A 15,074-nucleotide genomic window follows, 5' to 3' on the forward strand; every position below is an offset into this window, starting at 1 on the left:
TAGACGTTATTATTGTGCCAATTCACAAGTTGAATCAGGTGTACTTGTTCTGGAATGTCTGGGGGTCCCTGCGGAGAGAATTGAGAACAACCAATTTAGACAACAGTTCTCCATTGACACATGACTATATATAATTATTTCACAAGACACTGATCATAGTCATATTTATTTAACATGTAATGGCATTACACAACAAATTAGATCAACTGGAATGACACTCAAAATGAGCTGGGAGGAAACCACACTCCAAAATATTATAATATGCCGCCACGCCTACATTTTAATTAAGCATTATTCCCATTTCAGGACATTTCCCAACTTCTATCCACAGACCAGACGCTTTCTGTTTTACAACTAAATTATTAGGTAACAGGGTCCAATTGGAACATCTGACCGTGGTCACATGACACAGTTTACGTAAGATTTGTATTTTTTTACAACGATAGTATCAATAATGGTGTTCTATGATATCGTCTCAAAATAGTGAGTTGAACAGGGAGAGAAGACCTCAGAAAATAAGATAAATAGAAATCGACCTGTTACTACTAAAAGGGAAGATTAATTTAGCGACTATACTACACAACCGCAATCATTATGGGAACGGATAGTACCGATTGTATGCTGCTTCTAGCGGCAGAAGCGTTTCAATCTAAAAACTTCGGGCTCGCGGCGGACATATACGAATGCCAACTGCTGCACCTCTGCGACCCTAGTACGCAGCAACATCTGTTGGTGAAACGGGCCGATGCCCTGGCATTTGCTGGTAAATTGACCGATGCCTTCGAGATCTACCGAAAAGCCGCTGAAATCGAGAGACTACGACCAGACCATCTGGATAATCTTATTGAATATCTCTCTAACAGTGTTAAAAGACAGGATGGGACAGACAGTCAAAACAACAGACAGGAGACACACTCTGATTGCGTTGGATATGATGCATTTACCTGCAAAATATGTTATGGATTTCTATACGAGCCAGTTACCTTGCCTTGTGGACACTGCTTTTGCAAAAAGTGCCTGGACAGAGAAAAAATGCCTGTCTGCTGCAAAGAATGTAATGACAGTAGGCACACCAAACTCAATGATGTGGACAATTATAGAGTTAATGTTGTTCTTAGTAACTTGTTGTCAAAGTGGTTTCCAATTCAATTACTTGCTGTTAATCTGAGACGTGAGGGGAATGGACTATATTCAGAGAAAATAATGGATGCTGCTTTGGAAAAATATAACGAAGCAATACAAATAGGTATGGTATTTTAACTTTTCATTTAAACTAATTCGAAATGCAATTAAACACTTGAAATGGATGGCCTATATCTTATGCAATGTTGCAACAGCATTTAGGCTACTGTTTCCAGTGCGTACATGGGCTGGCTTAATTGACAGCTGAATCAGCAGGTGTGTGATGTAACTTCCGCGTGGCGTAAACTGCTCTACATTGTAACAATTCAGTGGGGAAATTATTATAACAATGTATCATGTTTATTACTAGGCTATAATTATCCCCTTAATTCAGAGAGATTCATGCTTATGACATACATGGGCAGATGTATGGAGGGTGATTAGGGCCAGTTCGAAACTGCTTAATAGGAATGTGAAATAATATATCAATTTTTATTTTCATATCAGTGCACATGATTCATGCCACAATTACATTTCAGTTTTAAATGAAAATAGAAAATGGTTAAAGGAAAATTGTAAATGGTAAACAGATTCTAAATAAACATGGTAAATGGAAAAAGCCAAATGGTAAACAGAAATTCGTAAATGCAATCTACATAGTGAAATTGAAATAGATATTTTCATCTGTCAACTACCCAATTAAGAATTATCTTTTCAATGAACAATGTCAAAGTGTATGCAAATTACTTATTGGAGGCATGAACCAGGAGAGCAACACCACACCCCCATGTAGTAGTTCACCCTAGCCATGCCATGTGGTACATTGATTTGAGACTAGGGTAACCAACACACAGGGTGCGAACCCAGGTTTTCTGCGCACCAAAAAAGCATAGGCTAAGCTGAAGCCTAGGCATTGACTCTGGGAGCCAATGCAACTCTTCATGTCTCAGGTAAGGTTAGGCCTACTCATCATGCATGTGTGGCAACTGAACCACCTCAGCATTGGCTTAGGAGGCTCATATGTTCTTCTGGTGTACAGGACACCAGGTTTGAACCCTGTTGGTTGCACTAGTCTAAAATCAATGCACAGAAAGTTTGACATGGCTAGGATGTATCACTATATGGTGGTGTTGTGTTTCTCTCCTGGTTCACGCCTCCAGGAAGTAATTTGCATACACTTAAAAAATTGAAAGAGAAAAGAGAATGCTAAAATAGGGCAGTTGGAAAATGATAAAAGCCACTTTCCATTTCACTTTGAACATTGCATTTACCATTTTCTGTTAGCCATTAAACATTTTCTGTTGACCATTTTCATTTAGAATTTCTGTTTACCGTTTCCAATTTTCAATTAAAAATGTATTTTTTTTATTTTAACATTGCAGTTTCATTGTGGCATGAATCATGTGCATTGATATGAACATATAAATGCATTTATCATTTCTACATTTCAATTGAGCATTTAAGCGTTGCATTTTCAAACTGGCACTGATCACCCTACGTACAGACGGGCGTGTGAAGGTTGAATAAGATGTTATGTAGGCTAGGGGACCAAACATTGCTTAAGGTAAAAAACAATAAAACAAATGTAGGTCAAGGGTACTAAATGTTCAACAGCAGACACAGTAGTATTGGTTCCACTCTTGTGTGCCGCATTGATATTATTATTGATTATCAAATCAAAATGTTATTAGTCACATGCGCCGAATACAACAGGTACTTACAGTAAAAATTCTTACTTATGAGCCCCTAACCAACAATGCAGTTAAAAAAAATATGAGTAAGAGTAAGAAATAAAAGTAACAAGTAATTAAAGTGCAGCAGTAAAATAACAATAGCGAGACTATACACAGGGGGGTACCGGTACAGAGTAAATGTGCGGGGGCACCGGTTAGTTAAGGTAATCTGTACATGTATTAGAGTTATTAAAGTGACTATGCATAGATGATAACAACAGAGAGTCGTAGCAGTGTAAAGGGGAGGGGGCAATGCAAATAGTCTGGGTAGCCATTTGATTAGATGTTCAGGAGTCTTATGGCTTGGGGGTAGAAGCTGTATAGAAGCCTCATGGACCTAGACTTGGCGCTCCGGTACCGCTTGCCGTGTGGTAGCAGAGAGAACAGTCTATGACTAGGGTGGCTGGAGTCTTTGACAATTTTTAGGGTCTTCCTCTGACACCACCTGGTGTAAGGGTCCTGGGTGTAGAGGTCCTGGATGGCAGGAATCTTGACCCCAGTGATGTACTGGGCCGTACGCACTACCCTCTCTAGTGCCTTGCGGTCGGAGGCCGAGCAGTTGCCATACCAGGCAGTGATGCAACCAGTCAGGATGCTCTCGATGTTACAACTGTATAACCTTTTGAGAATCTGAGGACCCATGCCAAATCTTTTCAGCCTCCTGAGTGGGAAAAGGTTTTGTCGTGCCCTCTTCACGACTGAATTAGTGTGCTTGGACCATGTTAGTTTGTTGGTGATATGGACACCAAGCAACTTGAAGCTCTCAACCTGCTCCACTACAGCCCCGTCGATGAGAATGGGGGCGTGCTCGTTCCTCTTTTTCCTGTAGTCCACAATCATCTCTTTTGTCTTGATCACGTTGAGGGAGAGGTTGTTGTCCTCTGACCTCCTCCCTATAGGCTGTCTCGTCGTTGTCGGTGATCAGGCCTACCACTGTTGTGTCATCGGCAAACTTAATGATGGTGTTGGAGTCGTGCCTGGCTGTGCAATCATGAGTGAACAGGGAGTACAGGAGGGGACTGAGCACGCACCCCTGAGGGGCCCCTGTGTTGATGATCAGCGTGGCGGATGTGTTGTTACCTACCCTTACCACCTGGGGATGGCCTGTCAGGAAGTCCAAGATCCAGTTGCAGAGGGAGGTGTTTAGTCCCAGAGTTCTTAGCTTATTGATGAGCTTTGAGGGCATTATGGTGTTGAACGCTGAGCTGTAGTCAATGAATAGCATTCTCACATAGGTGTTCATTTTGCTCAGGTGGGAAAGGGCAGTGTGGAGTGCAATAGAGATTGGCATCATCTGTGTATCTGTTAGGGCGGTATGCAAATTGGAGTGGGTCTAGGGTTTCTGGGTTAATGGTGTTGATGTGAGCCATGAGCAGCCTTTCAAAGCACTTCATGGCTCCAGACATGAGTGTTACGGGTCGGTATTCATTTAGGCAGGTTACCTTAGTGTTCTTGGGCACAGGGACTATGGTGCTCTGCTTAAAACATGTTGATATTACAGACTCAGACAGTACACGTCCTGATAATCTGTCTGGCCCTGCGGCCTTGTGAATGTTGACCTGTTTAAAGGTCTTACTCACATCGGCTGCGGAGAGTGTGATCACACAGTCTTCCGGGACAGCTGGTGCTCTCATGCATGTTTCAGTGTTATTTGCCTCAAAGCAAGAATAGAAGTAGTTTAGCTCGTCTGGTAGGCTCGTGTCGCTGGGTAGCTCTCGGCTGTGCTTCCCTTTGTAGTCTGTAATGGTTTGCAAGCCCTGCCACATCCGACGAGCACCAGAGCCGGTGTAGTAGGATTCGATCTTAGTCCTGTGTTGACGCATTGCCTGTTTGATGGTTCGTCGGAGGGCATAGCGAGATTTCTTATAAGCTTCCGGGTTAGAGTCCCTCTCCTTGAAAGCGGCAGCTCTAGCCTTTAGCTCAGTGCGGATGTTACCTGTAATCCATGGCTTCTGGTTTGGGTATGTACGTACGGGGTATGTACTTACGGTCACTGTGGGGACGACGTCATCGATGCACTTATTGATGAAGCCAATGACTGATGTGGTGTACTCCTCAATGCCATCGGAGGAATCCCGGAACATATTCCGGTCTGTGCTAGCAAAACAGTCCTGTAGCTTAGCATCTGCTTCATCTGACCACTTTTTTATTGATTGAGTCACTGGTGCTTCCTGCTTTCATTTTTGTTCGTAAGCAGGAATCAGGAGGATAGCATTATGGTCAGATTTGCCAAGGAGGGCGAGGGAGAGCTTTGTATGCGTCTCTGTGTGTGGAGTAAAGGTGGTCCAGAGTTTTTTTCCCTCTGGTTGCACATTTAACATGCTGATAGAAATTTGGTAAAACGGATTTAAGTTGCCCTGTATTAAAGTCCCCGGGTACTAGGAGCCCCACCTCTGGGTGAGCGTTTTCCTGTTTGCTTATGGCAGAATACAGCTCATTCAGTGCGGTCTTAGTGCCAGCATCAGTCTGTGGTCATATGTAGACAGCTACGAAAAATACAGATGAAAACTCTCTAGGTAGATAGTGTAATCTACAGTTTATCATGAGATATGTAAACGTTGAACAACAATAATCACTTTCAACAATAATCCAAAATCTGCACATTTTCACTGTGAACTAAAGAAAACTGGTCTTGTGTGACAGAACAATGGTTTAATGAATAGATGATCAGTTTCAGCCTCTATTTCAATTTCTATTGAATTTGACCTTGATGTTTTCGATGTATAGTTCAAAATGATTTTGTATCAAGATATCATGTGCATTTATAGTTCTGGAACATAGTAACTCTCTGTCTATCCAAGTAAATATATGTTGTTGTTTTTTTTCCAGCTCCAAGGGACCATGTGCTGTACAGCAACCGATCACAGATCAATTCCAGTCTGAGGAATTACGAGGATGCACTTCATGATGCAGAGATGGCATGCAAACTCATGCCTCTTTGGTCAAAGGTGAGAGTTGGATTTTTTTCCCCATGTTTAATTTAGATCTACCATCAGAGCGTCACAATGCAACATAATGGCATTGTTCTACTGATAAACATGTTTATTTTTCTTCCAGGGACATATTAGAAAAGCACAAGCTTTAGTCAGTCTTGGGAAATGTGAAGAAGCGTTAAGAGAGTACCTGGTCGTCATCACATTAGATCCTGAAAGTAAACTGGCAAAAAGAAAGGCGCAAAAGATTCTGAGTGATCTTCTGGCCCCTGTCACTGATCAAGTACACAACAGAATCCTGGACTACACAAGTCTACTATCTTCCAGAAATAAAATCAAAGGTGGCATCCTGAACACCTCAACCTCAAGCTGCAACACCACCACTTCCTCCAAGTCTTACAAGGTAAGAGAAATCGTCCATCTTTTAGGTTTTTAAATATAATAAAATATTATCATCTACTGCATTGAGTTGAGCTCATTAACTAATTCAAATGTACTATCATCACCCTTTCTCACAGGACTACAAGAATATTGCCTGTCATGAGAAGTTGACATCGTCACCTACGCTGAGTGAACCTAAGACAGACGGCTTATTTGAAACGATGGCATGCGGCGAAAAGAAAGGAGAAGATCAGGTGGACCTGAATGTCTGCCATCCCACCGTCATTGACAGGAGCGTCTTCCTCAAACGCAAACGTAGCTCATCCGAGGACAGCCAAGTGGATAGTAGCGACACCTGCAAGCGCTCCAAATCTGGTAAGTTTTAAGACTTTTTGCCTCGCCTTAAATCAATGGAGCTATATTGGCATGATATTTACTATAAGTGAAGCAGTTGTTAAGATTCACTATCTAACTCAAATTTTTCTCCTCCTTTACAGAAGTGACCCAAAGTGAAGAGACAACTTCCTGGAGTGCAGTGCTTTCTGACCTCATAGACCCGGCTGACCTGGAGTGTTCTCTTTGTATGAGGTGAGAACATCTCCATGCAGCCATCCATCCGTGACAAAACTTGTAGCTGAATTGTAGCATTTGCCACTTTGCCAATGATAGTAATAGTGTTCTGCTTTTGAATCAGATTATCTATGATTACTGAAACTCACAGCCTCATACAAGTCATTGTTATTTTGCAAGTTAACACAAGATGTATGATAGTATGAAACAATAAAGATTCAGTATGATGCAATAAAGATTAATAGGTAAACATTTAGTCTTCTTTTCACAATTATAGCCTACATTTAATTATCAAACAATGTAATGAAAATACAATGAGCTATATGTAAACAAGAAAACCTGAAAGTAATCAATAATAGAGTAGCGAGAGACATTGTACCACTCTATTGCACAATATTGTGTCCTTTAACTCCATGGTATACCCTAGGCTCTTTTATGAACCAGTCACCACTCCTTGCGGCCACACCTTTTGTCTGAAATGCCTCGAGCGATGCCTGGACCACAACCCCAAGTGTCCCCTCTGCAAGATGGAGCTGGAAGAGTATCTGGCAGAAAGTAAATACAACAAGACTATCTTGATGGAGAACCTCATCTGCAAGTATCTGCCAATCGAGCTCATGGACAGGCAGAAAGTCAACGCAGAGGAGATTGCAGATTTATCCAAGTATGATTAAAAGCAGCATACAGACATTATCTGATTGCTTCTGAACTGTGTAACAATGACATTAGACACTTTATGAACTTAACTTCATCTATAACTTTGGATATATGATATCCTCAAACCTTCTTTTGCAGTCTAAACAAGAACGTGCCTATATTTGTTTGCACCATGGCCTTCCCCACCGTTCCATGTCCTCTTCACATCTTCGAGCCCTGCTACCGGCTGATGATCCGCAGGTGTATGGAGATGGGTACCAAGCAGTTTGGAATGTGCCTCAGCGATAACCTCAAAGGGTGAGTAAAGCCTAGACAAAGCAGAGAAACATTGTGTTTAATGTTCCTTAGTCAGGCAGGGGATATCGGTGCCATCTGGCAGTAAATTTGAATAGGTGTTGTGTCAACTCTTGTTTGGCTCCATTGAGGGCCTTAGGCTATAATCAGAGCTGAGCAGATATTGCATGTTGTATTGCTGAGTATCCCAAACTCGGTCCTGGGGAGAGGTCTCCTCGGGTCTATAAAGTTGGGCCTGTTCTGAAATTGACCCAGGGCTTTCTTCCCAGGACCCTACCGGAATACATTTATGTTTTAAATATGGATACCCGGTCCGAATGGATCCGAGGACAACCAAACCCGGCCCCGTATAGACCCAGTCAGGTCCAGAGCCATTCCCGATCCGAGTCAGGGAAGCAGCAGAAAATGTATATTTTTAGCTACGTTATTAACTGAAGCTGTTAATGCACACACTGAGGAATAGAAGAACGGAGCTAGTATCAGGCGGGGGGCGGGGCTATGCTGTGTGCAGCTGAGTGGTGCGAGGAGGAGGAAGAGGGAGACAGCGGCAGCCAAGCCAACTCGCACTAGTTACTAACATCAAGCTGCCGAAGCTAGGTTATTTATCATCCGATCGGATTACATAGTACCTGTTTTGACTGCATCAAACCGAGAAGAGAAGCTACTTAAGCTAGCTATCTATCTAGAAGGGTTGCCTAATCATAGCTTCATAGACTGTGCTTTCCCCGTCCTAAACGATAATAACAACAACTCCATTCAAAGTATTAAGTAGCAGCATCCCTGTTGCCTCTTGGTCGTTGAAACATATCCTTCTCATTTAACCTTTAATTCCGTAATTTTAATTCCATCTTCCATTGATCTGCTAACTTGCTTGCCACGACACACACAGAGCCAGAGGGCAATGCCGCTTTGATGACTTGTGATTGACCGCCAAAAACAACAAGCTACATCTGCCTCTCTCGTGAAAATCTGCAGCAGAATAAATTAGACAATTTTCAATCTCTACTGCAGCAGTCGCGTTCTGGTATTTACGGGTCCTTAACAGCAAATCAGTTCTAATATATCAGAGAACTGTGGCAATCAAATCTGACCCCGATCCGAATGTCAACTACAGAATTTTGGTCCGGTCCCGGGTCAGGCCCGAGTAATGTTCTGGTGGACCTGTGAAGATCTCTACCAAACGGGTGCTCATTTTGGTTTTTGCACTAGCACTACACAACTGATACAAAGAATCAAAGCTAGATGATTAGTTGATTATTTGAATCAGTTGTGTAGTGCAAGGGCAAAAAACTAACTGTGCACCCAGAGGGGCCCCAAGACCTAGTTGTTTAAGCAGATAGTTTATATAGCCTATTTTTTTGTTTGTGTCACCTGTGAATGCCTTAGACACATTTTGGATCCATATCTATTTATTTGCCTTCCCCATAGATTTGCCGATTACGGTAGCCTCCTGGAGATCCGAAACGTGGAATTCTTTGCAGATGGCCGCTCCGTTGTGGACACCATTGGGATAAGACGGTTCAAGGTTGTTGAGCACCACCAGAGAGATGGATACAACACAGCAGACATTGAATACTTGGAAGACGTTAAGGTGATTATTCATCATAAACTAAAGCATTTGCATGAATGTTGTCTGAACTATTTTTTACTTGTATTAGTGTATCTCGTTGTGCTAATAAAGGCATTTCTTGTTCTGTAAAGGTGGAGGTTGTGGCAGAGAAGGAGCTGCAGAGTCTCCATGATGCAGTATACGACCAGGCCTTAATCTGGGTCAACTCCCTGAAAGCAGAACAAAAGGAGAGGATCGTGGAGCACTTTGGGCGCATGCCAGATAAAGACTCTGAGCCACAGGTAAATACATGAATCCTGGACATACAGTGTATTCGGGAAAAGTATTCAGACCCCTTGGCTTTTTCCACATTTTACAGCCTTATTCAAATATGTATTAAGTACATCATCAATCTACACACAATACCCCATAATGACAAAACGAAAACAAGTTTATAGAAATGTTTACACATTTCTGGAAAATAAAAACAGAAATACCTTATTTACATAAGTATTCAGACCCTTTGCTATGAGACTCGAAATGGAGCTCAGCTGCGTCCTGTTTCAATTGATCATCCTTGAGATGTTTCAACAACTTGATTGGAGTCAACCTGTGGTAAATTAAATTGATTGGACATAATTTGTAAAGGCACACACCTGTCTATATAAGGTCCCACAGTTGACAGTGCATGTCAGAGCAAAAATCAAGCCACGAGGTCAAAGGAATTGTCCGTAGAGCTCCGAGACAAGATTGTATCGATGCACAGATCTGGGGAAGGGTACCAACAAATTTCTGCAACATTGAACGTCCCCAAAAACACAGTGGCCTCATTCTTAAATAAACTAAGTTTGTAACCACCAAGACTCTTCCTAGAGCTGGCCCCCCGGCCAAACTGAGCAATTGGGGGAGAAGGGCCTTGGTCAGGGAGGTGACCAAGAATCCGATGGTCACTCTGGTTGAGCTCCAGAGTTCCTCCATGGAGATGGGAGAACCTTCCAGAAGGACAGCCATCTCTGCATCACTCCACCAGTCAGGCCTTTATGGTAGAGTGGCCAGACAGAAGCCACTCCTCAGTAGAATGCACATAACAGTCCGCTTGGAGTTTGCCAAAAGGCACGTAAAGTACTCTCAGACCAACTCTTTGGGCTTAATGCCAAGCGTCACGTCTGGAGGAAACCTGGCACCATCCCTACGGTGATGCATGGTGATGGCAGCATCATGCTGTGGGGACCTGCTCTAGAGCACTCAGGACCTCAGACTAGGGCGAAGGTTCACCTTTCAACAGGACAATGACCCTAAGCACACAGCCAAGACAATGCAGTAGTCTCTGAATGTCCTTAAGTGGCCCAGCCAGAGCCCGGACTTTAACCAGAGACCTGAAAATAGCTGTACAGAGACGCTCACCATCCAACCTGATAGAGCTTGAGAGGATCTGCAGAGATGAATGGGAGACAATCCCCATTACAGGTGTGCCAAGCTTCTATACCCTAGAAGACTCGAGGCTGTAATCGCTGCCAAAGGTGCTTCAAGAAAGTACTGTGTAAAGTACTGTGTAAAGGGTATGAATACTTATGTGATGTCATTTTTTTTTATTTTTATGAATTTGCAAAAATGTCTGAAAACCTGTTTTTGCTTTGTCATTGTGGGGTATTGTGTGTAGATGAATGAGAAAAAAACAAACAATTTAAACCATTTTAGAATAAGGCTGTAACGTAACAAAATATGGAAGGTGGGGCTGAATACTTTCCGAATGCACTGTAGATCACACATACGTTAACTCTATTTTGATTTGACACAGTTTATGTTGAACAGGTTGTGGCTGGATTCTTATGGTTATTCTCCTGCTCTCTCCCTCTGTAGGCCAGTCCCAATGGGCCGTCCTGGTGCTGGTGGCTGCTGGCAGTCCTTCCCCTGGAGGGTCGAGCCCAGCTGCCCTTCCTGGCCCTGACGTCCCTGAAGGACCGACTCAGTGGTATCCGCAGAGTACTCCTCTTCATGTCCCGCAACCGCTCCTCTCGATAATTCCAACCCTCACACAACCATCTATCTCCTCCATGTGGGTGTCTGTTTTGTCTGTTTTTTGTTTTTATCTGAAAGACCGCATTTTAACGAAAGCCTTTGTGTGAATGGGTTACTATTGGCAAGTGGACTTTGATTAGATTACCGAAATGTGATCCAAGGATTAGAAGAGGCTACTTATGGACTGAATATTTTAAAGTGTGCTGTAAAGACGATAGTGTTTTGACTTTGTTTTTGTTATTATTTATGAACATCGCGTGTGCATGGAACATGTTTACACCACTGGGAGAAACGTATTATTACAATGATGACTTATTATTTCCAAAGGGTTTATTAACCAGAAGTTACATATTATAAAACCCAAAACCCCTTAGATTGTGTAGAAAATTAGAGGGGAAAATTGCAATACAGCACAGTACCTTGTTCTGATGACGCTTTAACTGTATCATTCAGAGGATAATGACATTTCCTTCCTGTTTTGGTGTAGATGAGGGCAATACACCTGCAGTTAAAATGAGCCATCTCCTACTTATGATGGAATGTTTATTGGTATTTATTTATATGATCTACTTAGCACTGTAGTTGCAGCAACAGCACAACTGATAGTCACTGTTTTCCATGCATGGTGAGCAAAGATGGGTTGTGAGCTTTGCCTTCAACAAAGGAAGACATTTTTAGTTTTGTTGGATGTTACATATTTCTTTGTCCGCCAGAGTTTTTTCAGTTTTCTACAGTTCTTTTTATGTTACGATGATCACCTTTTTATACAGACAATATTGAACCAGGATGGTTATGCTGTGAAATCTTGGGGAAATGTGTTAATTAACAAACATTATATTTTTTATTGTAAGGGGCAATTTTAAGTTATTGCATTTATATAGGGCTTTCTTGGCTCTGCTATTATTTGCACCAGGTATGCTCATAAAGTAGGGATGACACAAGTGACAAACAAACTTAAAGTGATTGCACCACTTGTGCTGCGTGAATCCTGGCTATTATACAAAAAAAGACAACGACGTGAATGTGAAAATGCAAGTAATTGTAGACAAGGGAAATATAAACTTTTAGAGTGTAGAGAGTGCCAGATTTATCAGCCCTGCTGCTTTTACCACTTTCCAATATTCTCAGTTTGATTTGAGAAGTTTTACGTTTGGTTGTCATGTCCTAAGCCGAAGACACTCTGAAAGGATTTTCCTAACCATTCTAAAAACTCATGAAGGAGTTGGAAGACTGCTTCCTGTCATTTGAACCTCATCGTCTTGTCTTTCAAGCTATTGTCCGGTGGAATCATAAACTGTAGCATCAAACACTGTGATTTCTAATCTTTTTCAACATTTAGTGCCTTATGTTGGATTTCTTCCATGATGCCAGTACCAAGAAGAAGAATTTAGACAAAGATAGCATTCCAGCGAGGAAGACTTGGCTGAAAAGTCCAAACTATTGAGCTGAATATGTGATCTTCTCTTTCGAGGACACAAACAGTAAATAAAAAAAATCCAGTCTTGGTTCATTGTATGACGAGTCTTACGGTTGTGGTTACAAATATTGGTAAAACTCAAATCCTGGTTCATTGTATGACGAGTCCTGCAATTGTGGTTACAAATACCGGTACTATAGTTCTTATATCTTATCACAACTAAATGAAAGTCTTCTCAATGCAAGGACACAATGTGAATATTTTCTATTGACTTTTGTTTACAACAACAACATTGAGACTTGGTTAAGGTTGAATAAGTGTTTTTTTTTTAATAAAAGTTGATTGATTGGCATGTCAATTCAAGTAGCTTATATTTCCTCACCAAAACCTCATACTTTTACATGTATATTAATTTGATCTGGCGTTTGCATGTTAGCCAAATTGTCACTCATCTATGTATTTTACCCATTTATATCAGAGAATGCCAAAACAATAGAAATTCAAAGGTAGTATCTTCCTGACCTTGTTGAATTCCACATTTAACGTTATACTAGTGATCTATGTCAATCTACCTCTTACACTCCTGTAGCTCTTCCACCACAGAACATGCTAATTGATTCATATTGACCTGTCATTTGTTTCTATGGAGATGACGTGACCATGGAGTCTTTGGTGGTTGTGTAACACTTGTATAATTGCCTCTAACTGTATGTGTTTACAAAAATGAATGTATGTGGTTGGCATCTTATCCAATGTTATATTTTTGTTTCTATAGAAATGTAGTCATTGCAATGTTACAATGTACAAAAAAACACAATTCTGAATAAAAAAGCTTATGCTCTTAATTTGTCGAATAAGCTAAACCGATGGTCTTTAATCTGAAGCATCCCTAATCCTGTGTTCTCTATTTCTCTACTTTGGTTACGTGTTTGTCAGTTTAAAGAAGTATCAATGTAGCTCTTTAGAAATGTCTAGAAAGCTTGGACATAACAAATAAATTATGAAGCACTGCATTGAGTTTACATAACACTGTGAATGTAGGTCACGGTTAGAAGGAAAGATATGCTATTCCGCTCCCCCTGCCCCACTGCCCCACATTCGGCAGCCCTGCCTTTTTTCTGGAGGAGATGACCTGACCCATACCACACCGAATCGCACCACAGCACCTCCATGACTGGGAGGGATGATGGACTCGGAGGAAGGGGGGACAAGTAGTACCAATGTAATTTTCAGACTGTCTGTCTGGTGGGAGTGAGGGAGAAGCCAATGAGGATATTTTTAATAGGGCTTACATAACGGGGGCAGAGTCAGACGTTACGTAAACTTTGAAATCGGGTTAGCATCTGCAGAGTATCAGTGTATCTTGTTCTCCTGCCTTTGAGAGAGGGCATGTTTCAGCAGCAGGCCCAGGAAAATCGGCAAATATCGCTTATTTTGTTTTATATAAGGTGTCCTGCTCTGTTTATTCAGGACCGAAAAATGCAGAAACAAACTTTAGAGTGACAAAGTGGGGTCTCAAATGCGTGAAGAAAGGTATTATTAAACTACAGTCCCACTGGAAATAGATAGTATAAAGATACTATTTTTCAGCATCTGCCTTAAATCAGATCCTTCATCAGTGTGCCCTGGCCAGAGACTGGCCACATAATACTAGTCTTATGTTACACGCCAAGAAAGGTTATAACTGAAAGGTTAAGGTCACTAGATGCAGGGGTTGCTATGGGAACATGGCATATACACCTACCCCCGATTTTATAAAACATGTAACACACTGACAGAAGTAGCGCAAAGCAGTGCATTGTGGGAAAACTGGTTACCTAACTAACCCAGAAAAGACATCTAGGAGGTTAAGTTCTCTGTCTGTGTGCTGATGTGATGACAGAACACCTGCTTAGTGCTAGTTAACCCATTGTAAACAGTGTGGGAAACTGCGTGAGAGGGCTGTGTGTCAGAGGGCTTGAGTGTGCCCATGTGAGAAGTACATGACTGTGTGTGCCTCAAGCTCGTATAATACAGTGTGAGCTGTAAGGAGGACACTGTGCATTGATGTTCCTACTCGCATGATCAATGTAAAGCCTCACATGACGGGTTTGGGAGTGGAACTGCGCAGTACAGTGGCTAATGCCCTGTTGTTGCCTGTGGATGGATGGAACGGGCTGGGCTCTGGCTGCAGTACTGCCTCATATTGCCTCACTTCTTCAAACACTTCCATACTGTCAGACTAACTGTGCTGTGCTTGTGTAATGTGCAGACAGCCTGCCCTCATGTCTCATCCTTAAGCTGCTGGCGAGGCTGAGGCGTCATTGCGAATGAATGCATAATAATTTGAATGTGCTTGAAGTTTTGTATAATGGTTAGACATCACATTGCAGCAGATATTGTAGGGTTTGTCTTTGTAT

At 41.9% G+C, this 15,074-nt stretch overlaps 1 protein-coding gene across 2 annotated transcripts; it reads left to right on the forward strand.

Moving 5' to 3' along the window:
• The first annotated feature begins 290 nt into the window (after window positions 1-290).
• On the forward strand, window positions 291-13,532 carry LOC115174981 (LON peptidase N-terminal domain and RING finger protein 3). Of its 2 annotated transcripts, none has more exons than XM_029734072.1 (10): window positions 291-1,246; window positions 5,685-5,803; window positions 5,913-6,191; window positions 6,307-6,544; window positions 6,667-6,757; window positions 7,167-7,403; window positions 7,535-7,693; window positions 9,119-9,281; window positions 9,392-9,541; window positions 11,100-13,532. In XM_029734072.1, the coding sequence occupies exons 1-10, from the start codon at window positions 595-597 to the stop codon at window positions 11,259-11,261; spliced, it is 2,250 nt and encodes a 749-aa protein (XP_029589932.1). In that variant the 5' UTR covers window positions 291-594; the 3' UTR covers window positions 11,262-13,532. The 2 variants fall into 2 exon arrangements, with proteins under 2 accessions (XP_029589932.1, XP_029589942.1); XM_029734082.1 differs by having other exon boundaries at window positions 293-483.
• Window positions 13,533-15,074: the final 1,542 nt, after the last annotated feature.

This window comes from Salmo trutta, chromosome 3 (genome assembly GCF_901001165.1).
Source record: "Salmo trutta chromosome 3, fSalTru1.1, whole genome shotgun sequence".
NCBI classification, from domain to species: domain Eukaryota; kingdom Metazoa; phylum Chordata; class Actinopteri; order Salmoniformes; family Salmonidae; genus Salmo; species Salmo trutta.

Bases quoted from the DNA above. Each gene is read 5' to 3' on its own strand.
- LOC115174981 (XM_029734072.1), top strand. From the start codon at position 595: ATGGGAACGGATAGTACCGATTGTATGCTGCTTCTAGCGGCAGAAGCG. The intron at 6,758-7,166 runs GTGAGAACATCT...GGTATACCCTAG, and splicing joins GAGTGTTCTCTTTGTATGAG to GCTCTTTTATGAACCAGTCA. The intron at 9,542-11,099 runs GTAAATACATGA...CTCCCTCTGTAG, and splicing joins ATAAAGACTCTGAGCCACAG to GCCAGTCCCAATGGGCCGTC.